Source organism: Castor canadensis, chromosome 1 (genome assembly GCF_047511655.1).
Source record: "Castor canadensis chromosome 1, mCasCan1.hap1v2, whole genome shotgun sequence".
Classification (NCBI taxonomy): domain Eukaryota; kingdom Metazoa; phylum Chordata; class Mammalia; order Rodentia; family Castoridae; genus Castor; species Castor canadensis.
In genome coordinates this window covers 44,645,900-44,673,044 of record NC_133386.1, presented here as the reverse complement: position 1 = coordinate 44,673,044, position 27,145 = coordinate 44,645,900, and the positions used below count along the sequence as shown (strand labels likewise).

Genomic DNA, 27,145 nt, shown 5'->3' with positions numbered 1-27,145 from the left:
GAATGTATGTGTAAGTGGCAGTGTTATCAGAATGATCTAGAAACTACCTTTTAGATAGTTAATTTTCTAAAATTAATGTAAGTTTATTAGAAAGGTAATCACATTAACAAGAAATTTATTCATGGTTAAATGAACAAAATTTCTGATTCAAGTTTAATCTTGAAAATAGTATTTAATAATTAAACACCTATAATTAGCCAGATTTCTCAAGAATCGCTTAAAAATAACATGCTCTCATGGCATTTAAAAGACGAGCATTTTATTTTACATTACCTGTAGACTCTGACTTTGTACATCATCGAGAGTTGGAAGATCAGCCAGATATTTTTCCAAGGTCTCAATTCTTCTCTGCTTTTCTTTGCTTTGTTCAGATTCCTTCTGGCATTTCTTTTTCAGGCTACTTATGTATCTATCTCTGGTTTTAAGCTAAATAAAAGAGTCCCAGTAGTTTTGAATCATTAAAAGAAAAAAACACCAACATTTTAATCATGGGCATCATCAAATTCATCACTAGTTCCCAGGTCACAGTGAAGATAATGAACTCAATTAAGATTTGCCTATTTCATTCTAAGATTCATATTTTTAAAATTTTAATATCACTGAAATAAAGAGCTTGGAGGGTATTGGTTTGCTTTTATAACCGATGGCATTTTATAAACTGCAGTCAGCTAAGTAGCAGTACTGATGTAGTTTTTACTGCCTGTACATAAATTTGGATAAGATTGTTCATATTTTTTAATTCAATAGTGTTATGTTTATTTTGAGTTCAAATGACATTTAAAATAACTTCAGAAATGTTTCACTATAACTTGCTATTGAAAAACATTACTGGGTACCCAGAAATGCATAGAAACAAAGCCTCTTCTGTATTTTTGAAATGAGTGAAGCAAATATTCATCTCTGGAGGAAGGACTGCAATTTCTTATTTTTTTTTGCAAAAATATATCCAAATGCTTCATATGAACTAAAGAAGATATTTAACAAATAATTAAAGCTGTTTTGTTACTATAAAAACTTGCAAAGGAATTGCTTATCATGTACTAAGCAATGCAACCAAAGCCAGGAGAGCTTACCAAACATTTAGGAACAGGTAAGGGACTTGTGAGACCAATTAACACCTCTAGCAAGACTACTGTTAATGCACTGTGTTTTTTTTAAAACCATAAAAAAAGATGCTTTACCACTGATGTCACTATAGGATTGATGAATAGTGTTAATAAATCTCTACTACAGAACCCACACAACACATGATCTCACTAAATGCCAATCTGTACAGGCTGAACTTAAGATTTTTTTAGTTAGCATAAAAAAGGGGTTTCATTGTAATAGTTACAACAAGCATACAATATACTTTGATCAAACTCACCCCATTTTACATTAGCCTCCCCTCTTATTCCTCCTGTTTAACAGTTTGTGGTAGATTTCATTGTGCTATTTTCATTTATAATGCAGTCCTGTAATATTCATCTCCCCACCACCATTTCCTTTTTCTTTCCTCCCACCTGCTGGTTCCCCATCAAACAGTTCTCCTTTTACAATCATACCATATTATCAATTGTTTTTAGGTCTAGATTCTGCATGTGAAAATTTGTAATATTAGCTTTTCTAAGCTTGGTTTATCTCAACATGAGATAAATTTCATCCATTTGCCTACAAATGGCATAATTTCATTCTTTTTATGGCTGAATAATACTCCAAAGGGTTTTTGTGCCACATTTTTCTTTATCCAATCATTGGTTGTTGGGCACCTAAGATGGTCTCAAAGCTTGGCTCCTGAATTAGTGCTGCTGCTATAAACGTGGATATGCCGGTATCTCCCTTGTATGTTGATTTATATTCCTTTAGATATATGTCCATATATGGTAGATCTACTTTTAGATTCTTGAAGAACTTTCATACTGATTTCCACAGTGGCTGGACTAACTTATATTACAGTGTATAAGGGTTCCACCCCCCCATCTCACCCTTCCCCACATCCTTGCCAGTATTTGTGTGTGGGGGTGGGGTTGTGTTTGGTTTTTTGTTGTTGTAGCAAGGTCTGAACTGAGGGCTTCAGGCTTTCAAGCAGGTGCTCTACCCTTTCAGTCACACTTCCAGTCCATTTGGGGGAGATGGGGGTAGGGTCTTGTGAACTATTTGTCCAGGCTGGCCTCAAACCTCAAATCTACTAATTGCAGCCTCTCATGTAATTAAGATTGCAGGTGTGAGACGTTGGCATTTGGCATTTGTTTTCTTGATGATGGCTAATCTGACTAGGGTGGGGTGGAATCTCAGTGTCGTTTTGATTTGGATTTCTATTATTGCTAAGGACATTGAACATTTTTCATTTATTTATTTGTACATGAAATAAATACATTTCAAAAGCCATTTGTACTTCTTTTGAGAACTGTCTATTCAATTATTATTAGTGGGATTATTTGTTCTTTGGATGTTTAATTTTTAGAGCTCTTTATTCTTTGTCTGATGAATAGTTACAAAGATTTTTTCCAGTTCTATCAGAGAGGGTGGTATGGAAGTCACCAACTACTATTCTATCTGGTGAGAGTTGTTCTTTTATGTCCCGTGGTGTTTGCTTTATAAAATTGAGTGCAGAAACATTTGGAACATATATACTTACAATCACTATAACTTCCTGATGGACTGTTCTCTTTATTAGTATGTAGTGACTTTATCTCTTCTAATTTTGACTTGAAGTCTACCTTGTTAGGTATAAGTATAGCTACTCCTGCAGTGAAAATACTTTTAATAAAAGCAGAAACATCAAATAAATGTGACTATAGACACACACACAAGTGTGTGTGTAGTGTGTGAATGAGTGTATGTATTTGACTTTTAGCTACTTATTCTGAATCAGGGATTCAGCTGGATTTAAGTAATATTCTTATGAACAAAAGATCAGTTTAATTTCATTTTCCAATCCTTTATGCTCAACGATACAAAGAAAGAGGGAATGAGAACCTCAATAAGGAAAAGGAAAACAGTTATAGGATGCAGGTAATTGACTTAAGAAGGTGTCACTACTAAAAAGGTACAATATAGAGATGTCTTTTTATCCCTCAAGAAAATCCTTAGATTTCTGCAGACAGCACAGGGTTTCTCAAGAATTGCTACAATGCAAATCACTTCCATATAAATGTATAATCTGGTATGGCACCTCACACAAGGTAAATGACAGACATTCTATGTTGAAGGGATGTTGTTGATCTAATATAACTTTATGAAATATACCTACCTTTTCCTCTAGTTTTTTCTTTTCTTCACTAAGTTGGTTTATTCTCTGTTTGAAAAACTCATTGAGCTGTATAACTTCTTTCTCAGTAGACATAAGCTTTTGCTCAAGGTCCTCTTGCTGAGGTAGGGACACTGACTGCTCTAAAAATGGAGTCTGGAGTGAAGTGTTCTCATACTGTGGCTATTGGGGAATAAAGCAGGTAAGACTTTAAAATTTACTTCTTTTAAACAAATGAAAAGAAATTAGAAATGAGTTGTAATGCAAAGCATACATACAAACCTTAGCAACAGAGAGGACTTGTATTAAATCTCAGCTCTCCTGCTTCCTAGATATGTATCATGATTAAAAGTAAATTACTTATTATCACTAAGTATTGGTTTGCTCATTTATGAAACAGAAATAAGACCTATTTTGCAGCTTTTTTTTTCTTGAGGAAGAGAGACATACTATGCAAGCTCCTAGCACACATCAGAAGCTTAGATAAAAGTATTATTATTTGGCTCAAAAGTATACCTAGAAAATATAATAGTACATTACATATACTCATTTTTTAAATGTAAACGTTTTAGGGAAAGTAATAAAAACCAATGAAAAATTTCTTCACAGGTGATCATTTCCATCTAGTATTAAATTCAATAATAATTAATAGAATATTTCCCTAATTAGAAAGTAAGGTCCATGAAATCAGGGATATTTGTCCTTCTTAATATGCTCTCCTGCTCCTATTATCTAAACAATGTCTGGCAGAAATTAAGTGCTCAAAATCTAATTGCTGAATGAAAACAATGTATTATTGCTTCCATGAACAATGCTTTGATGGAAATTCTATTGAAGGGGAAGAGCAACCCCAACCCCTTTCCTCCACAGGGTTTCCAAACTGGAGGGGGTAAGCAGGAAATACACATATTCCTTAGGCAAATCAAAATGTAAGAAAGTATTGTGAAAGCAAAGGATTACTTATATCTATTTATTTAACAAGCATTTATCAAACACATATGTTAGGCAATATGTTAAGAGTTTACACTTAGTAAACAAGGTCCCACTAGTTTAATGGAATTGTCACAAAAAAGACCCCCCCAAAGCCACGAAAACTTAAAGTGACATGATAGCTGTATGTGTAGTAGTTATGAGAATGTTTTACAAAAGTGAACTTGAATTATGCCTTGAAGAAGTAATGCTTTCACAAAAGGTAGGAATGAAATTCAATATATAAATTTATATAAAATATATAAATGTAAATAATATCATATGCAAAGCATTTCAAACATGGAAGATTCTGGCATTAGCCTTTATGAACTTAAATTTTAATCAGAGATATAAGAGGAGGCCTTAGATAATTATAATGTAAGAAACAATATAATAAGGTAAGGCAAATACAGGCCATATTAAGTACAAAGTATGAGAGGGTAAATGAAGAAAATTTAAAGGCTTTACTGGGATATTGGCTTTTAAAATATATTTTGAAAAATAGGATTTTACCAAGAACAGAGAAAGGAAGAAAGACATCCTGGAAAGGACATTAAATAAAGGCAAGACAGAGCACATGCTGAAAGTATACACTTCTGTTTAGAACAGAGGTGGAGAAACAGAAGGAAAAAAACTTAAAACCTATGTTTGAACCTTTTGTAGAATCTCAAGTTTGAGTTCAACCTTAATTTATAAGAAATGATAAGACACTGATGGTTTTAAAGAAAATAACATGACTTAAGAGAACTGTAAACTTTGGAAAAATCTCTGAATTCCTTGTCATTTAGCCTGATGCCTAGCAACTCAAAAAGCTTTGATTAAAGGAAAGAGAAGAGAGGAAAGAGGGGAGAAAAAGAGAAAGAGTACTAGAGCAAAAGTGGTAAAACCAAAAGCAGTGAATAGGATGAAGTAGAAGACACACTTAGAATGTAAATGGATGCAGCACTTAAAATTATTCTAATTAACTGAGCTGAAAAGAGCTGAGCCAAAATAAATCTTTCTTCCCTTAAAAGAAAAGAAGAAGTAGAAGAAGGAGGAGAAGCTAAAACAGAACAGAGAACAGAATGGAGAAATCCCGGAAGTAAGAGGATTTTGAAAAAAATAATTGCTTATGATGTGAATGAACTACTGAATAACAAAGGTTTTGAGACTAAATAGCAAGGAAGATTATATTCTGGCAGAGACAGGTAGATCATAGAGGAGGACAGGTTTAAGCATAATGTACGTAATTACAATTAGAGCCTACTGATATTATTTACAGCAGAGGAGAATATCAGGCAGTTTGGGAGATAGATATAGAACTCAGAAGGGTAGATAGGTTAGGAAACTATAAAAAATTAATACAGACTTTTGGTGTGCGGTCCAACATGTAAGAAGGTTAGAAGCCACCACTCTATCCTCACAAAAAGTAAAACAGGTGAATAAACTGAAATACCAACCTTCTTAAGATCTGTCATAGAAGAGAGGTCATAGGGCAAAATTTCTGGCCTTAAAACTACAGAAACATGAATAAGGACAATCATAACAAGAATCCTAAGTTAATGGAGAAGGAAAAAAAATTCACAAGCAGAAAGCTCCATGGGCACCAGAGCTGGCACAGGAAAATCTCAGCTATAACCGATGAAATGATAGAGGCTCAGCGTGGGCAAATTTTGAGAATTACTTTCTAAGTTTTATGTTTAGTTCTACAAGGTCCTCACACCTGCATCTAGCAGAGGGTGTTAGAAAAGGAAGCATTTTTAAATATGCCAGAATATTCTGCTTTTCTTGAAGGTGCTGCTCTCAGGAGACACTATTTTACTACAAACTAAACTATCAGGGCCTAATGTAGTTGTAAGGAAAAACACCCAACTCTAGCCAACTAGAGCCTTCCACAAGAAGAAGGTTCACACACAACTCTGGCCCATTCCAGCCATCTCGTTCCTTGGAAGGAAAGGAAAGAAAATCCTGTGACGTTCACAATCTAAAGGAACAAGCCCTCCACAAGACTTAGCCTAATCATGAAACTACAGAATATTTCCTTCCTCCAATACCTTATTATGACTCAGCAGCAGCTACTAACCACACTTACTAACAGGGTTATTTGGCAGTGGACTTAGATTAGTGCAAATGTATATGCAAAATTTGAGGGCAACCACTAAAGAAAGTAAAAAAGTGATAATTAAAATTATAAATAAAGGAAAAAGGATTCATATAAAATGCTCAATTAAAATGACAAAAGACAGAAAATCTGGAAGACAAAAAAAGGAAGAACAAGGACAACAAATAGAGAACACCAACAAATATGGTAGATATTATCTGAGCTACATCCATAAATCACTCTGAAGATCTACACATTAATTGGCAGCAAGTTTGAACTCAAGGTCTTGCATTTGCTAAGCAGGTGCTCAACCACTTCTGCCATGGCCCAGCCCTTTTTGTTTTAGTTATTTTTCAGAGAATGTCTCAAAATTTTGTCTGGGCTGACCTCAGACCACTATCCTCCTACATATGGCCTCCCTTGTAGTGGGATCACAGGCACACACCTACAGCTTATTGCTTGAGATGCAGTCTTGCTAACTTTTTGCCTGGGCTGGCCTCGAACCATAATCCTCCCAATGTACAACTCCTGACTAGATGGGATTATAGGCGTGAGCCACTATGACCAGCTAAATGGGCCATTTTTAAGGTAGAGATTGTCAGAGTGGATCAAAACAGCAAAGCCCACCAAACTACTTACTCTATGAGAAACCCGTATTAAACATAAAGGCACACAGGGATGGAAAAGATATACCAAACTAACACTACTCAAAAGAAAGTTTCAATTTCACAAAAAGCAGACATCAGAGCAAGCAAAGTTATTAGTGAATAATGAAGGGGGAAATCTTCTATGATGATGAAACAGTCTTTAAGTTGTATGCAAAACAGAGTGTCAAAGTAATGAGAAGAAAGTGATAGAAATGCAGGGAGAAATAGGTAAACCCACTACAGTGGTTGAAAGTTTTTTTGGTTTTGGTTTTTGAGACAGAGTTTTCCTATACAGGCCAGGCTGGTCTTGAACTCACTGTATAACCTAGGCTGGCCCTGAACTCAAGATTCTCCTGCCTCAGACTCCCAAATGCTGGGATTACAAGCATGTACCACCATACCCAGCTATAGTTGGAGATTTTTAACAACCTTTATCAGAAACATACAGAGCCAAAAGGCAGACAAGGACACAGGAAATGTGTCAGCAAGGTGACATCTACAGACTACTCATTCAGCAGCACCACCTGCTTCTCAAGTTCCTCTGAAATACTCAAGGAGAAAAACAACATTCTGGGTCATAAAACGCACCTTAATAATTTTAAGGATAAGAAGTCACCCAATGTCTGCTCTCAGAACACAGCACAATTAAACTAAAAATCAAAAGCAGAAAGATAGCTGGGAAATTCCAAAATGCTTAAAAGATTATACAAGACACCTCTAAATAATAAGAGAAATGTAAAAATATTTTCAACTAAAGGAAAATGGAATTATAATTTATCGAAAATTATAAGATTCGAATAAAGTGATGCTTAGAAGAAAATTTACTAGCACTAAAGAGAAATGAATTATCACACCATGAGAAGCTGTGCATATTAGTAAGTGAAAGAAACCAGTCTGAAACAGTGAAAGAAACAGGCCGAGTAGCATTACTGTATGTTCCAGTCACGTGACACTCAGGGAAAGGCAAAGGTATGGAGACAATAAAAGATCATTCATTGCCAGAGGTTACCAAGAGAGAGCTGAACAGGAAGAGCAGAAGATTCTTAGTGTGACAGTAAAACTACTATGTGTAATACCAAAATGGTGGATATATCCATGATGCATGATATTATTTTAATGTGTTACTAAATATCGGCCACATATCATTATTATAAATTTGTTAGAAATCACATGAATGGGGAACCAGGAATGATGGCTCACTACTATAATCCCGTCTACTTGGGTGATAGAGATCAGGAAGAGTGTGGTTAGAGGTTAGCCCAGGCAAAAGGTTAGAGACCCTATCTCAACAAATAAACCTTGGGCATGGTTAGTGAGTAACTTCAGTCCCAGTTATACAGGAGGAGTAAGAGGACTGCAATCCAAGGCCAGCCTTGCACAAAAATGTAAGACCTGAGCAGGGTGCCAGTGGCTCACACTCATAATCCTAGCTACTCGGGAGGCAGAGATCAGGAGACTCATGGTTCAAAGCCATCTCAGGCAAATAGTTCGAGACACCCTATCTCAAAAATAACCAACATAAGAACTGGCAAAGTGGCTCAAGTGGTAGAGCACCTGCCTATGAAGTGTGAGGCCCTGAGTTCAAACCCCAGTGCCGACACCACCCCAAACCAATAAAAAGAAGTAACCAACACAAAAATACAGTGGCAGAGTATATACCTAGCAAACATGAGGCTCTGAGTTCAAACCCCAGTCCCACCAAAAACAACAACAAAAAAAGCCCCTCACAGTCAAAATGTGGTTATCCCACTAATCAAAGCAGATATCCAGGATGTCTGATAAGTGTTGAGATGATATAGGGAGAACTCTGTGATGGAGGGTTTACCTTCAGTTGGACAGGAGGCAAGATGGCTGGCCAAGATCTGAATTCACAAAAGGAGGAAGTGCATCTCGCAAAAAAGAGCACCTTTGTACTCCCTTTATAAACTGTCCTGATATTTTTCATCAAAATTTTTCAACATTTCAATTTTTCACATAATTCAAAATCAAGTATTTTAGCAACCCCTTGTCCATATCCTTCCAGATAGTTTTATCTGACCTTGCAGATTGACTTGGAGAGCCATCTACTGGTCTGATACTGTGCCAAAATTTTTTCTTCAGCTTTCAGATACCTATTTTTTACATGCTTTCAGTAATATAATAATTGTATAATTCAAAGAAAACATTTTGTCAGAAAGACAAAGTTATAAGAAGAAAATGGTTCTATTAAAACCACTGTTCTCCAAGAAAATTATACTAGTTATAGAGAAAAAAAATACCATTTCCAAAGCTACATCATACATCTCAGTGCTGTACCACTCAGCCTTGCTATTATATGATGAAAGTTATAGATAAGATCATATGATAATGAAGCATTTTGATATACTGGTATGAAAAGCAAGCCTTAGTCTCTATGTCAGATACCTTATCCTCAATAAATCTAATCATTTGTTTTTCAATACCTCCCGGTTTTAATGTCCAATGCCTTTAGTATTTATAAATAACACATATGAAGATACAATGAAGGAAAAAAATCACACTTCAGATTATTTTTTTAAATCTAAGAATAAAAAAAAGAGAAAAAAAAAATTCCACAGATAGAAGTATACATCACCACAAACTTATCAGGCCTTGCTTTTACTCCCAACACAAAGACCAACAGTGCTCTTGGGGGTTCTTTTTCCCTTTATAAATAAGAAATCCAATTCTAAAGCTTATATAGAAAAACAAATAAATCTTAATGAAAACTCTTTAGAGGAAAACTAATAATTGAAGAAATTAGTCCTTTTGGCCATTCAAATTTTAAGGCCCCAAGATCCCATGTCTGTGTTCCCATTGCACTGTACTCTCTTTATGGACAAATCTAACCTTATCCACGTTTCTATGCCAAGAGCCTACGTACTGCCTTACACATAATGAGTGCATTTAGAAGGAATGATAGATAAGGCTTCTCATATGATCTCTCCCTCTAAGTTCTGAGATCCATGAAGAAAGAAATTCATCACTTTTGTGACCTCAGAGTTTAGCACAGTGGATATTTAGTAACTGTTTTCCTACATGGGCTCACTTGTAAGGGTGCAACTCTTTAATTTATAAGATATTCATTACAAATCGAGAAAGTTTATGGTAGAAAAAAGTACAAGAGAAAATAAATATTATATGAATAGAAATTATGAAATGTTATAATAGAAATATACCTCCATTATTTTGTTCCAGAAGGCTTCACACTTGTGAGATAAGCTCTCTATCACTTGAGCCACACCTCCAATCCTGTTCTAGATATTCTTAAACCACTAATACCTACATATAAAACTAAAACAAAATATCTAATTTTGTTTTAGGATAAGTCAAAATTCTTCTTGATCACATCTCAAAACATATATAAAATTTTGAAAAACATATTTTGGAATACTGCTACTAAATATAATTCTCTATTTGCTACTTTATAAACTTGTAGACATAATATTTTTATGATTAATCACTGCTCCAAGAATAAATGGAAAGCATCTTTTATCTCAATTATTAGATATATAATAGCTAATGACCTTTCTGATATTTAATTATTAATATTAAAGCAAAAAGGATAGAGATATTCCAAAATATTTTTTATAATCCAAAAAAAAGAAAATATTATGACAAATTTAGAGAAAAGTGTTTTTAAGTCAAATTCAGATAAAAGGCTACTTTTTACTTAACATATGACGGGCTTCTAAGAACAGTAAGGAAAAGCCCAAAACTTAACAGAAAAATAGTCTAAGTACATGAAAAGACAATTTACAGAAAAAGAAATGGGCTTTCATTATGTAAAAGGAAGCCCAACAATAGTCTTAAAGAGAAATATGTATTAAAGCCATAGGCAAATAACGACCCCCATTTCCTGCCATCAATATAAATCTACTAGAAGAGCAAAACTGCCAAAGTTTGATGACACACTGTTAGTATGCCTGGAAGTTACAGACAGGGAAAGGGGGAATCTATATACTCTGTTCTCCTGGATGGCAGTTTGTCAATATCAATAAAAGTTACAAACTCATACAACACTAACAAATTTCATTTTGGGAAATTTAACTTACAAAGATACTTGAATATAAGCAAAATAATGTTTATATAGTTATTCTTCACATCATTATTCATAATTGTCCCAAATAGGAAACAACCCAAATTTTAGTCAGTGGGAGACAGGTTTGATAAATTATGCTATCTCTACAAAATGGAAGCTTGTATATCTGTAAAAGCAAAGTGGTGCTATCTATGTAATGATACATAGATATCATTATATCTATGTATATAAACCAATGTACGGAAACCATTATTGCATTTTATATAACAGAAAAAACAAGGTGCTAAACAAAGCATATAATCTGATTTTTACAAATGTATAGGTGTAAAATACATTTTTATCTGCTTATGATAGGCATCAACTCTGTAAGGCTAGCTGGAAATGGACAACAGTAGTTTCTGTGGCAAAAAGGCTAGCTGGAAATGGACAACAGTAGTTCCTGTGGCAGGAGGTATGAACTGGAAAGAAAAAAGACAGTAGATGGGCAGTTTCTACCACACATATAAATAAGAACCACTGAAAATACCATGTATTCAAAACTTTGATTTAAAATACCCTAATTTTATAACCTAAGCCTATTATTAACAGAAGATTTACTATTAAGCAAAAATTACAAACTCTTCTGTGCCTTACCTGCAAACTTGTCACATAAGAATCTTCACAATTTGCATAACGTCCTAACATGGCATGTTGCGCCCGTAGTTCATTATCCCTTATCCGCTCGTGTAGGTGAGTAATTTGTTGTTTCTGCCTAGAAAACATGAATTGAGCTCACACTGTAAAGAATATACTTTTCTAGAAATCAACATAAGCAGAACTTTCAATTTATAATAATTTCACATAAGCATTTAAAAGTATCATCAATTTTAGATAACATACTAGGAATTTTTTCACAAACCACAATTCCATGAAATATGTGGAATTACAGTGTTTACTTATATTGTAGTAATTACATGTATTGCTTATATTTTATAGATGGTAGTCTTTTGTAGACTCTTCTTAAATTCTAACAAAGTCATGCTTCGCTTTCTTTTTGCATGTTACATAATGTCATAAATTTATTCCCTTACTCTGGAATGCTATTACTTTTTGTTATTAGTATATATTAATTATACAAAGAGGTTTCTTTGTTATATTTCCATACATTCATTCCATTCATCAAATTCATCCCTACTACTCTTTATCTCCTCTCCCTCCCTTTAAAAAATTTGAATGGGTTTTCTTATCCTATGCTCATATGTGCATATGAAGTACTTTTTATCATATTCTCCCCCAATGCACTTTCTCCTTTTGACATTCCTCCTTCCGATGGGCCCATATTCGAACAGTCTCCCTATTTTACACACCTGTCATTCTGCTTTTCTTAGGTCTAGATTCCAAAGATAACCAAGAACATCTAAACCAAAAACACAATGAGGGAATACTTCCCAATATTTCCTATGAGGACAGTATTATGAATACCCAAATAAGATAGAGACACGAAGAAAAAAAAAACCACAAATGAATATCTTTTATAAATATAAATGTAAAAATTCTTAACAAAAGTTACAAAATTGATTCCAAACATACATAAAAAGGAAAATACATCATGACAAAGTAAGCTCTATTTTAAGAATTTTGAAATAGGTTTTACATCTGAAATTTGATCAGCTACTTAGAAACAGAAGAAATTTTCACATCTAAAAAATGCTTTCTACAAAAAACTTACAGCTAACATAATATCTTGTGATGAGAGACTGAGGACTTTTTCCTGAAAATGAAGAACAAGGGAAAAGATGCTCACTCTCACTACATCTATTCAACTTTGCACTGGAAGTTCTAACAATTCAATAAGGCAAGAAAAATAAAGAGAATCCATGTTAACAAGAACAAAGTAAAACTACCCTTAATCACATCCATTATGACCATCTATGTAGGAAATCATATTGAATTTACAGGGGAAAAAAAAGCCTACTATAACTAATAAGTGAGGTTACCAAAGTTATAGGCTATTTTTATTTCTATATGTTTGAAACAAACATGAGACATGGAAATTTTTTAAATACTATTTACAGTAATATCAAAACCCAGAAATATTTCTGAAGAAATATATCAAAAGGTGTTCTAAATGTGTATGCTGAAAACTATAAACTACTGCTGAAAGAAAACAAAACACCTAAATCAATGGAGACTTACAGCATATTTGTAGAAACTGACAAGTTGATTCTGAAACTGATAGGGCGAGGCAAAGCATACAGAAGAGCCTAACAACAAAAAGTTAGCATGACTCCGTCTCAGCCAATAAGCTGAGCCTAGTGTAATGCATGCCTGTCATCTCATCTACATGAGAGTTGTAAATAGGAGATGTGGCTTAAGTAGTAGAGCATTTGTCTAAGCAAGTACAAGGCCCTTAGTACAGACCCAAGTACTTCCAAAAATAAATGAAGAAATAAAAATAATCTATTATAATTAACTAAATCTGTGGAGTTTGAAATACTTTTAATAACCATGATATATATAGATAGGGCTCTTTTAAGAATTCTAATTATGAGACCACTGAGGTAATATGGCAGAATAGAAGCTTCCTCCATGTGACTCTAATGAGAAAGTCCAGGGTAACGAAAGACTACACTCTAAGGAGAGAAAGAAAGGAAAAACATTGAGAATTAACAAAGAGGTGATAGGACAGCTGAAAAGCCAGAGAAACAGAAAAGCTCCACAGCTCCAACCTTGACTCCCGGTGGTTGGGGGGAGCAGAAGCCAGAACTACAAGGTGAGGCCAAGCAGCCCCAGTGACAACAGACTGGTAGTCCTAGCCAACAGATATGCCCACATTTCTCATAAGGGTTAAATCCAGTGCAGGGATTTGGTGTGACCATCCATGATGACTCCTGAGTGACAAGACAATACCGGAGAAGAAATTCATGTTGTCACTCCCCTAACTCAGAAAGCCAGGTGCCATCTTGAGAGAGAGTCTAATGTTTGAGACTGAGCTACCCTGGGTCCCTGAAAACAGGAACAAAAACAAGTAACCTGAGGACAACTTCCCATAGTGTCTCGTTGGGAGATAACCACAAGGACTGGGTTATGGGGAGAAGAGGCAGAAACAGACCTGCTGAGAAGTTTGGGAAGCACAGAGTCCAAGCTGTTAAAGGGGGCAGTGGGTAATACTAAGTCCCACAGAGATAACCACAGAGACTGATAGCTCCTAGGCTGAGCCCTTCCTCCTGAGTGTGGTTTGTTGCCATGTGGGACTGAAAGCTCTAAGCCCAGCTTTAGAAGATCACTCTATTTGTCCAGTCTCCTCCCTCCCACAGGGTGATTTACTGCTAGGCAGGATCTGAAAGTTCTGAGATCAGCAAGTAGAAGGCTGGTTCCCTTGATTTTCCCCGTGCAGTGCTGATCTCAATCTGTCTGCTCTCCCCATTTTCTGATACACTCAGGGGACACACATAGGCTTGTATACTTGCTGCCCATGGGTGAACAAACTGGAGGGGTCTGGAGTGAGTGGGAAGCTGCCAAGCCCACGGGCTACAAAATTCATCGGAGCCAAAAACAGCTCTGGGTAGGCAAAGAAGGGAAGCTTCTAAAGTCAATGTAGCCCTGAAGTTGACAAATGACACTTGTCTGGCCTGGCCCTCAGTCCACAAGCAGCAGCGGCCTGAACAGTGTTGTTCCTGTTACAGTGGTTTGTTTTCTTCTGTATGGTATTAGAATAGGGCTTCAAGAGAAAGTTGCACAAAAGCTGCTCAATAACAAATCTTCTGAATAAAATCAGAAGGGATGTGCATTCCAATGGATGGTCAATTTACAACTTAGAAACACGAAAAATATGAAAAAAACAAGATAATATGACTCCTCCAAAAGCTCATAACTCCTAAATCACCAAATCAAAACATACGGAAATGCCTGAAATGCTGCACAAAAATTTCAAAGATTTAACTTAAGAAATGTTCAGTGACCTCAAAGAAGATTCAAACAGATGAATTAAGTAAGGAAATCAACTCAAGACCTGGATGAAAAAGTCAAGTTGGATATGGATAGGAAATTCAGCAAGGAAGTTGAGATTGGGGATAGGGGAAAATTTTGAAGATGAAAAACTCAATAGATAAAATTGAAAAATACAAGAGACTAGAACAAGCAGAAGTAGAATATCAGAGCAAAATTGAGGAAATATTACATACAAATAGCAATAAAGAAAAAAATAAAACAACAACAAAAACAAGTATTACCACAACTTTCATGAACTCTTGTGATATGATCAAGAGACCAAACCTAAAAATTCATGGGGTAGAAGAAGGAACTGGAATACAAGGCTTAAAAAAACATGAATGAAATTATACATTAGAAAAATTTTAAATATTCGGAAAGATGCAATTACAGGAGGCATTTAGAATGCCAAAGCCACAACCAGAAAAGAACCTCTCCATGTCACATTATGGCTAAAACACCAAGACTACTGAAAACTGCAACAGAAAAGCAGCAACTTATTTACAAAGGCAAACTCATCAGCATTACATTCACCTCTCAGAAAAAATGGTAAAAGCCAGGAAAACATGGAATGATATATTTCGGGCTCTAAAGTAAGTAACTGGCAACCAAGATTACATCTTTTAAAACCTATGAAGAAATAAAGACCTGCCACTTAGCAAAAACTTAGCTATCACTGCAGAAGATACTTAAAAGGAATCTATACACTGCTGACAAAGATAGTCACGAACATGACAGTTAAGTAAAGAATAAATTTCATGAGAGGAATAAATGAGAAGGAGGAAAGAATGAAGCATTCAACTCATTAAACCAACAAACTCCTAAGATGAACAAAGGAGAAAGAAAAGAACAAATAGTACTCAGATCAATAGGAAAAAAAAAGATATAGGAATCACCAAATACTCCTTAATAATCATAAATGGAAACTGAAATGGTCAATAAATACATGAAGAAATGCTCAATATCCTTAGCCATGTATGAAATAAAAAATTAAAATGACATTGAGATTGCATCTGAAACCAATCATAGTTATCAAGGAAAACAAACAACAAATGCTGGTGAGGATGCAGAGAAAAGGAAATCCTTGAAACCCTTCTGCACTTTTGGTATGACTCTAAGTTAGCTAAGATGTACTAGGGAAATTCATACAGAGGGTCCTCAAAAAACTAAAAACAGACCTATCAAATAGTTCTATCACCCTAGACATATACCCAAAGGAGTAAGTCAGCATACTGTAAAGATATTACACACCCATGTTTACTACAGCACTATTCACAATAGCCCAGTTAAGGAATCAGCTTAGGTGTCCATCAACAGATGCCTGGATAAAGAAAACGTGGTATATTTATACAATGGAGTCTTATTCAGTAATAAAAAATAAAATTATGTCATTTCTAGGAAACATGGAACTGAACAGAGAACATCATGTTAAGCAATATAAGCAAGACTCAGGAAGGCAAATATGTGGATCTTAAAAAAATGCTATGCACATAAAAGTAGGGACTTTTGTGGGGAAAACAAGTGGAGGGGAGCAAGGAAAGAGTGAGTGACCAGGAGTGTGTAAACATTTATGCATGTATGAAACTGTCATCATGAAATCCATTAACATTGTAAAAACTAAAAGGGGGAGAAAGGATAAGCAAGAGTGACAGAGGTGGTGAATATGATCAAAGTATATTACATGCACGCATGAAAAGACAACAATGAAACCTTTTACTCTGCATAGTTAATATACACTAATAAATAGGACTAGGGAGGGGTTTGACTTAGGCAGTAGAGTGCTTGCCTAGCATGCGCAAGGCCCTGAGGTCAATCCCCAGTATCATTAAGGTTAAAAAAAAAAATAAGAATAAAAACATGTTAATCAAAAGAGTAAAAACTCTAATAAATTCTACATAAAACAGATGAATTAAGATATTATGTATTTAATAAAAAGGCATCCACAGTAATGTTTTGTGCCTACCTAGCACAATAATGTGGTTTGCCTCTACATATAATTAAGTAAGAAATACATATACTACAAATTGTAAACATGACAAAATGAAAGTTCTCTACACTACCAAGTTCATTTATTAATAGCACTAATTTGGTTGTCTCCATAAGAGTTATACTGGTCTCTCTGTGGATCAGTCTCAAGTGCATTGACTTACTCTTATACTTTATTTGATCAACTCAATGGCAAAAGCTGAGCAATTTGAAAGTGTAAACCATTATAAGAGCACTGATAAATCAGTAACTTTGACCTCTTTTCTATTTAAGTGAGTCTACTTTCTCTGAATGAAGATATGGTGAATACCTACTATGATCTAGGAAACTGACAAGGATCTCTTCTGTGAGGGAGCTCAGAATCTATCTAGGAGAGATGCATGCAAACATAGTTATAAATACTAAACATGAATGTGTATGTGACTTTCACTTTGCTGATGGCTAGTATGCTTTAAGCAATATATTAAGGTTTTTAACATTACACTCATTCATTTAATCTTCATGCTATAAAAATGGAAGAAGGGAGTTGCCTAGTACAGTGATCCTCAAACTAACTTCATTTTTGTTTATGTGGTAAAACTCCTTTACCTTGGCAGATAAGTAGAGCAAGGATCAAAAAGTCAAGAACTTTACTCAAAATCACATAAATATAGCAGCAAATATATAAATATGAGAAACCAGGCTTACCGATTTTCTGAGTTCTTCTTAAAATTAGTCTATATATTCTTTTTCAAGAGATAAGGCACATTTAAGAACACAGTTACCATGGAAGTTATTATTCTTAATTATCTAGCCACATGCTATCAAATAATACTTGCAGAGTGAAAAGTCACATTTTTCTCATGTAATTGTGGCTACCTTGATATTTTCAAAAATAATATCCATCATATAATTTTTAGTAAAGTGACTTGAAAGGCAACATCAACTATACCCCAAAGTAAAAAGCTGAGCATCCTTACCTTGGGTTCCATTCTACTGGATGCTAAACCTATCAATTCTATTCCTGAAATAGCGTCTGCAAGTATCATCAACATTTTAAACATCATTAGTCTAATTTATGCCCCCCCAAATATTATATATTTAATTCAAATTTTAAGTACTATATATTACAGAGATTTTGTACATGTGTTTTTTTTTTTGAAATGCTGGTTATGTTGCTTTAGAAGCAAAAGCTGCTGGCTGCTGGTTTCTCTTCCACTGCTTTTTACAGTAGTAAATGTATCATTATAAAAAATGCTATAATAAATTTGCAAAACCAAGAAGAAAATACAAAAATGCCCACCATGCTTATCCTCCTTGTATTATTGGCATCCCTGTACCATGTGATTTTACTGTTCCTACTTTAGTCTAGAGGCAATGTCTACTACTATACTTGTGACCAAGAAAACATAATGGAAGTGATGTGTGGCCACCTCTAAGCCTAAGCCTTTGTATGTTTCATCCTAACTTACAACTCATCCAGCCACAAGGTGAACAGACACAGGTTAGCCTGCTGGAGAATGTTAGACTACATGGAATAAAACCAAGCCATTTGGCTGAAACCATCCTAGGCCAACCAGCCCCCACCTGATATTCAACTCCCATAGATGCATGGAGGAGCCTAGTTGAAAAATTGGCCAAATGAAGAACTTATTATTCTGATTATCCCTCCTTCTACAATATATACACAATTGATTAAAAAAATTTAAGAGTGTATCAATAACCACCTGCATTTCCCATTGATATACCTGATGAAACAGTATTTAAGCAATAATAAAAGCTGATTCTGATTGTTCCATATTAATAAGTTCTGAATTTTAGTCTGTTTAAAAAAGTTTTAATTTCAAGTATGTACAGTAAATTAAATCGTAAGTGCTACAAATACATATCTAACTAGGATATAATTTATTTGTGTGTAAGACTCACCCATACTAGAAATGTTAATGTTTTTATTTTATCTAGAAATATTTTCTTCCTTCCTCCTTTCCTTTCCTTCCCTCCTCTTCCCCTCCCCTCCCCTCCTCTTCTTCCTTCCCTCCTCTCCTACCTTCTCTTACCTCCTTTCCATCTCTCCCCTCCCCACTTCCCCTCTCTTTTCCTTCCTTCCCTCCCTCCATTCATTCCTAAAATAGATTCCTATTGTGTACCTCAGGCTGGCCTTGGAACTCACTCTGTAGCTAGTGTTGGCCTCAAACTGGCAATCCTCCTTCCTCAGGCTCTCAACTTCTGGGATTACAGCCTGTGCCACCATGACTAACCAGTTCGTATTTTTAAATAGCTTTTTCCTAAAATCAATTAAAAATACCTTCTACAATTGTCACTCATTTATCTGGTATGGAAGAATCAAGTTTTAAGCATATATGACATCTTAGGATATGTCCAAGGTATTAGGAACACAGTAGAGAAAAAGAAAGTCCAGATATCTATAGTCATTTATATTCCAATAGATCTTGTTTGGTATTGCTAAATTTCTACACAAAACCTTTTGAAACTTCAACTAATGAATTAGGATTAAATTTCAAGACTAAAACATCTACTCTTTATCCAATATAAGCACACAAAAATAAGCAATAATTAGCATTAAGGGAAAGTCCTCCTCAACCTATTTCCAATTACCAAAATGTGCACCACATTATCCCAAAAGTACATATAGATGATGTACAGCAAATATATGTCAATGTTTACTGTTCAGAATAATCAGGAGACTGCCTATTAATTGTAAATTAACTGCTTTTTGAGAGCTTTGGTACTCAAACATCAAAAAGTTTGGACATTTCCAAAGATTTCATAATTCTTACTGTAAGTTATTCTAAACATTCGTTATTTTCATAGCTTATGTGGCTTCAGACCTAACATTCATTAGTTAAAGGAAACCACTACTTTAAAGTAGTTTCCCAATTTGATACACTCTGAAGGTAAAAAAATATAAACATACCACAAAGACACCATTTTGTGGCTCTGACAGCACGTTAGCATTACAGTTAACCTGCTACATGTGCAGAAAAAACAGAGGACAGTCTAAACAATGAGTTACATTAAAGTGAATGAAGATGATGGAAATCAGACAGAAAGACAAACCAGCTCTCATTCTGATAGGTCATGAAAGGACTGGGGTTGGAGAGGAGCAGACGCGTGGCATCAATGTATTTATAAGTAGAGGATGCAAAGGCATTTGCTTCATTAATGTGCATTTTGATATGCCTGAAATATTTAGTAATTAAAAAACAGACTCACCGATCAATTACAATTTCTTTCTGCCTTAGAAGTCCTTCTTTAATTTTCAGCACTGATTCCCACTTACTGAAATCCTGAAAGCCAGAAGGTGAATAAGGATGACGAGATGATCCAGTTAAAACCTGTACAAACATGTTTACACAATTAGAATACTATAAATGTCTAGAGGGAATGTTTATGCAACATCTAATATTTTCGCAATTATTTTCATTAAAAAGTAGAGACATCTCTGATTTTTTAGAGACTATCTGTAATCATTTGTGAATACTGCATAACATAAGAATTTCAAGCAAGATCCAAAGTAAATGTACAAGTCTAATAGAGAATTGATGGGCTGGGGTGTGGCTCAAATGGTAGAGCACTACCTGCTCAGCAAGCACAAGGCCCCAAGTTCAAATCCCGGTACCTACCCCCCCAAAAAAATTTTTTATGACAATAGGAATTTAATCTGGCTCATTATAACACTATGTATAAGACCATATTCTCATAATCTTGCGGGAAGTAGAAGCTTTCCGAAAATAAAACTTTAATGATTGCCTCAGGAAGAAGTACAATAAAGGAATCCAACATGCTCAACTAGACAAACATTAACAGGAGGTCTACTACAAAGAAATAAATACAATATCTGTAGTATTTAGACTCAAACTGTCATGCATCATCATCATTTAATTACATCAAAATGTCAAAATCACGAATACTTTCACAAGGCATGAAGTGTACCTAAAGAAAATATGACTAATCCCCATTGTAAATTATAGAATTTAGAAAAATAAACTCATAATTTAAGAAAATTTTCAGATATTTTAGCTAGTAACAATAAAAACCAATGTGGCAGAGATCCTCAAATTTCTCCCATGCAAATAACAAGCATTTTTTTCTTCATATTGGTGTCGTGGGCTCAATTGTGTTCCCCCACTTCATCCTCCCCCTAACCCGTCCAAAAAAAGATACACTGAAGTCCTAGTCCATAGTACTTCAGAAAGTGCTCTTCTTTGGAAACAGGGTCTATGCAGGCATAGTGAAGTAAGATGAGGTCACTGAAGTGAGCCCTAATCCAATATGGCTGGTATCCTTATAGAGAAAGGGGAAATTTAGATGCGTGAACAGCGAGAAAACTATGTGAAGAGACACAGAAAGAACACTGTGTGAAAATGAAAGCATAGATTAGAGCCATGTTTCTATAAGCCAAGGAATTCCAAAGACTACCAACAAAATACCAGAAGCTAGGAGAGAGGCATCGAGCAGATTTTCCTCCACAGCCCTCAGAAAGAACCAACTCTGCTAACATTTTGATTTCTAACTTCTAGCTTTCAGAAATGTGAGACAGTATCTGTTGTTTAAAGCCAGCTAGTTGGTGGTACTTTGTATGGCTGCTCCAGGAACCTAATACAATAGGCAAATCAAATAAAAATAATAAGCTCCTTAGCAAGGTAAGTGATGCTATATAAATACCACAAAGAAACTTTAGGGAAATTCAAATGTGCAATACTTTGTTTTCCAAAGATGCTCTTCACGCATCCTACTTGTGACTAAATCACTAATTATGTGACATCAATCAGTCCTAGATTATTAATACTTTAACATTGCCAAGTAATATTCGGATGTTTCATGCAGAAGATGGATACAACAGGATGAACATAAGGAACAGAATAAGAAATCAGTTGATAAGAGATGCAAAATTTTATCAAATGGGAGATACTCTAAGTGATGCATGGGCAGATTAATCAAAGATCTTGCCAATGAAATTTCCCACATTGCTTGCCTAACATGTAACTAGAACTGATGAGCAGCCAGCATGCACCAGCACACATATATTACTGACAAACTCAGTGTTTTCCCTGTGGTTGGTAACTCACTGCTGCCCAAAGCACCTCACTTGTCTTCTCCACTGCCCAGGCCACTCCTCAGAACACTCATAATTCAACAAGTAAGGAGATAGTTTCTCATATAAAAAGGGACCTAAAGGACCCTGCTCCACTCATAAATGGCATCCATTCTGACTTGTGTTCTTGCACAAGTCATTCCAAAATCATCCCATCCAGACATCATGCACCATCCTATATTCAGTATTGGCAGAACTAGTATTCAACCTAGCCAGCCCAACAAAGGAATGCCCATTCTTAAGTACAACTACACTTAAGTCCTACTTCTAGGGCCTAATTAATTTAAGTATTGAAAAAAATTGAAAGTCATCGCTCTTAGAAGCTAAGAGAGGGAAGGATTCAGCCCTATATACAATATCCCTATTTGGTAATAAGAGAAATCCTCTACTTATTTAACCTCCACATTACCTAATGACTATCAACTTAATAATAAAGTAAGGTTTTTTTTTTTTTCCATGAATAGTAAGTTGTTTTTTTTATTTTGGGATGTGGGGGTTATTCGTCTGTTTTTGAAACACAGTCTCACTGTGTAGCCCAGACTGTTCTGTAACTCACTATGTACAGTCCAATCTGCCTCTAATCATTGATCTGCCTGTCTGTGCCTTCTACATGCTGGAATCACAAATGTACACCACCAGCTCAAAGAAATTGTTGGTTTTCTTATGATGCTGGAAAGTCAAACCTGGGGACTTCAGCATGCTAGGCCAGCATTCTACCCATGGTACTTCCCCAACCATTGTAGATTATTTGACACATTTTCTTTTCACAAACTGTGGCTCAAATAAAAAATTCATTAAAGATAGTAAAAACTAAGTGAAACAAAATACCAACAATTTTAAAACTCAGTATTTGGGAATATTTAGAATGATATAGTAAACCATTTCTGCTGTAATTCATAATGCTAATGTTTCATTTATTTGAAGACTAAAAATTCTCTATATTTATATACTGTTTTAAAATTTGAATTATATATTTAGTATTGGTATTGTATGTTGTGATCATGCCTAACAAAAACCTGAGGTAGGCCAGAGGCAGTGGATCAAGCCTATAATCCTAACTACTCAGGAGACAGAGATCAGGAAGATCATGGTTCAAAGACACCTGGACAAAAAAACTCGTGAGCCTCTATCTCAACCAATAGCTGAATGTGGTGGTATACATCTGTCACTCCAACTACACAGGGAAGCACAAATAGGAGATCAAAGTCATCTCAAAAAATAACCAAACACAAAAATGACTGAGGGATTGGCTCAAGTAATAGACATCTGCCTAGCAAGCACAAGGTCCTGAGTTCAAATGCAATATCTCTTCCACCCTCCTCCCATATTATATACACACACAAAAAAAATCCTGAGGTAGTTAAGGATTTCAAGGAAAAGAGCTTCCTTTATTTCTGACCACCACCCACCAGCACACCATACTATCTAAAGCAATGCTTCACCTTCACTATCCTGCGCTTCTTTCAGTAGAAGAGGGAGTAAAGAGAAAGTCAGCTGATAATGCTACTAGGTTTTACAGTACTTTTATACCATTGGCAGGATGGACTGCTAAAGCACCCGCCAATATGTTCATGAATATACATTAAACATTATTCTGATTTGTAACCCCTGAACTAAACCCTGTAGAAACAAATTTAATACAAAAAAAAAATAATAAAACTGGGCATCAGGAAAAAAAAAAAAAAAGACGCTTTTTTTCTGTAATTAAGAAGGTAACATGGCCAGGCATGGTGGTATATGCCTGTAAACCCGGTTACTCAGAAGGCAGAGACAGCACATCATAAATTCAAGGCCAGCCTAGGCAAAGAACAAGGCCCTGGGTCCAATCCCAGTACAGGGGAGAAAAAGTGACAACAGAAGGAATATCCAGTGTTTGCAGCAATCGTCCTTACAATAGTCTTCCTTACTGAACTTTGACCCTGATCCCCATAGGTACTTACAAGAAAGAACAAAATCTAATGCACAGACAAATGTTGCAGGTGAACTTAAAAGCAATTTTTTAAATGCTATATTTGTACCTGTCACTAAAAATGACAGGGAGACATTTTACCTTCTAAGGAAAATGGCTTTTATAATAAGGCCATAGTCTAAAATATATTAAATGAAATCACAGAATGCAATTTGAAGTTCCTAGCAAAATTCAAAATAGAAGGTCATACTGTAAAATCACATATAGCAAGGCAGCTATTGTGCTTTTATGATTTTGTATACACTATAAACAAATGCTACACTCAAAAGATATACAGAAAAAGAACAACTGGTAGAAATTTATCTTGGTTTTAAGTTACAAGAGTTCAAGCTCTAGTCTCTTACAAAGTTAAAAGACAATCCAATAGAAAAAACAATCACTTTACATTAAATATGTATCTACCCTGAAACTATTTATCTTTTCAAAGCTCTAAAACAAGGATTAAAGAATAAGAAGGAATTAGGTATGTCCAAATTGTTTCTTCCTCACATTTCTATATTGTGATTTTACAGACAGGTTATTTTTCCAAAACTGCCAATTTAATGGATCAGCAAACATTAAAGGTGTTCTCCCATTTACTTACTTTATTTCTGTATTTATTTTTGGCTTGTTGAGACAGGGTCTCACTATGTAGCCCAGGCTACATAGGAAGATCATCCTGCTGGGTTTACAGACATGAGCCACCATATCTTTATAAAACAAAACTTGTCTGCTCTTAATTGCTCATTTGGTAGGCTGATGAAAACTACAGTGTATAGACACCAATGATCTACTAAGTTCCAAGTGTTATGCCCCCAAAAGTCCCTGGTAACTTCCCTCCTATACTTGTAATATCTGACAGTCTATGCAACATCCTCTGTTTCATTCCTGATGTTGGGTATTTGTATTTCTTCCCTTTTGTCTTTCTCAGTGTACTTGAAGTTTGCAAACTTTACTGATCTTCTCAAATAACAAGCTCTTTAGTCCATACTGATTTTTGCCTATTGTTTTCTGTATTAAACTGCACTCATTTCTGTTTTAAGGCTTATTTTCTTCCACAGGCTTGTTCTGGGTATACTGAGACCTTTCCCTTTTTTTAATGTAATTACTAACTTCTAGAAATTTCCCTCTCTACTACTTTAGTTGTATCCCACAAGTGTTGATATTTTCATTCAATTCAACTCATGCTTTACTTAAAAGTGTGTTGTTTAATTTCAGTGACACAAAAAAAATTATGGTAACTTGAAAAAAATGGACTTAACCCACACATTTTTAACCTTAATTAGCATATAATTGTTGTACACTAGGTTTCATTGTGACGTTTCCATAAAGACTTACAATGTTCCTTGGTTAAGTTCATCCGTACTATCATTCTCCTTCATCACAATCTCCCTTCTTAAACTGACTGACAGGTTTCAATGTTCTACCTTTATACATGTATATAAAGTACATCATCCATATTCACCCTCCTTTACCCTCTTCATTCACCTCCCCCACCCACTAACGCCCTCCTCATAACAGGACCTGTTTTACATTCCTGTCCTTCATTGTTTAAATGTATGTTGACTGTTCAGAGGGGTTTGCCATGATATTTCATGTGAAAATACATTGTACTTTAGTCTAACCCTCTCCATTACTCTTCCTTACCTGTCCATTTACCCCATCAAACCACACATTTTAAGTTTGCATTTCATGATATTTAATAAATATTTCAGTTACTCTGTTATAACAGGTATTTTTGTTTATAAATAATAACTCACTACTGATTTTCCTAAAAGTAACTCTAGGTAAATGTTTACATATATTCCATCAGATAACACTAGAAGCAAAAAGAACTTGTCATAACTTTGAAACAGCCCAAATATGTGTCAACAAAGGAATGGATAATTAAGTGTGGTAAATGTACACAATGGAATACTATACAACAAAAAACAAGACCTATTATAATACTACATAATATGGATAAAATTCAAAGACATTATGCTAAACAAAAGAATCCTAACAGACCCCTATGCACAAAACAATAAAAACCACAACTGTAGAAATGAATGGGATATAAGATTGCTATACAGACTGAGAAGAGGCATAGATGAAGCCTGGCGGGCAATGAAAAGTTTTTATCTTGACCTGAGTGGTGGTTATTATGTATATATAAATATATATATGAAATACAGTGGTGCTATTATTACGTTTAAGTTTAATACAGCTCTGCATTTTACTATACATAACAAAATAAAACACAGACTAGTCAAAGAAAATATACTTTATTTCATTCTTACATCTGCTAGAAGAGAACACTTAGTTAATCCAAGGTGCACAGATGACAGAATGAATTCCCTGTCTAAATTCCCTATCCCTTCAACACTTTGGTGCTATACTACATCTGCAAATAGTCATGAGATAAGTGAAAGGCCAGATGAAGTAAATAACCTCCCAGGAATGCAAGAACAGAGTTGATAACAACCCACAAGTTGGCTCTGAAGAGCTATCAACATTCTAGGAGAAAAAGAACTTCCTAGTAAGGTGGAAGATAATCCACTCCACCATATAGAAAAGAAGAATCTCCCATATATACCATTAATAATACATTTTCCACAAGTAGATGGGAAACAGTAAGAATTCCTACTCGATAAAATCATAAATGGCCATGCAAGGCCTACCATAGTGAAGTAGTAATATACTGACAGTAAAATATATTTTTACCAAATCCAAAGAACCAGAAACTGATAGAAAAACATGTACAAATCCACATACTAACAAAATAGAAGATAACTGCTATCATGCTATTCTGCTCAAATTTCAAGTAATGATCTCACTTCTCCTTGACTGTGGCCAGTATAAGAAATCAAGGAGAACATGATCATTTAAAGTCATGAAGATAATCTATATTTATAGCTTATAATTAATAAAATAGCTGGACATGAACATGAAACGCATAAGATAATTAAAGGTTTGCAACAGTATCAGCTAATTTGAGTAAGGAACAGAAAGTATGTCATCAAAGGAATATTTCAAAATCTTTAAGAGGTGAAACAGATACTTTTTACAAGAAAACAGTTTACATATATGTTTGGTAGCTAGTTAGAAAACCTAGGGAGGGGAGAGAATTCCTCATTTACATGATTTGTCTTAAAAAGCAAAACATAAACTGCTCTTTTGTGGTTAGACAACACTAGGTTACTA

General features: G+C 35.0%; 1 protein-coding gene across 5 annotated transcripts in view; it reads right to left on the bottom strand.

Moving 5' to 3' along the window:
- Nucleotides 1-27,145, bottom strand: part of Cep85l (centrosomal protein 85L) — a 167,358-nt gene that overhangs the window by 32,741 nt on the left and 107,472 nt on the right. For all 5 annotated transcript variants that reach the window (XR_012448789.1, XM_074075643.1, XM_074075646.1 and 2 more), the window contains exons 4-7: nucleotides 20,133-20,254; nucleotides 11,598-11,715; nucleotides 3,233-3,412; nucleotides 274-426 (exon numbers count right to left, since the gene is read on the bottom strand). Coding sequence is in view for 4 of the 5 variants with exons in the window: in XM_074075643.1 (XP_073931744.1) it covers nucleotides 274-426; nucleotides 3,233-3,412; nucleotides 11,598-11,715; nucleotides 20,133-20,254 (573 nt within the window). In the remaining variant the exon portion in view is untranslated. The remainder of the gene's footprint in view (nucleotides 1-273; nucleotides 427-3,232; nucleotides 3,413-11,597; nucleotides 11,716-20,132; nucleotides 20,255-27,145) is intronic.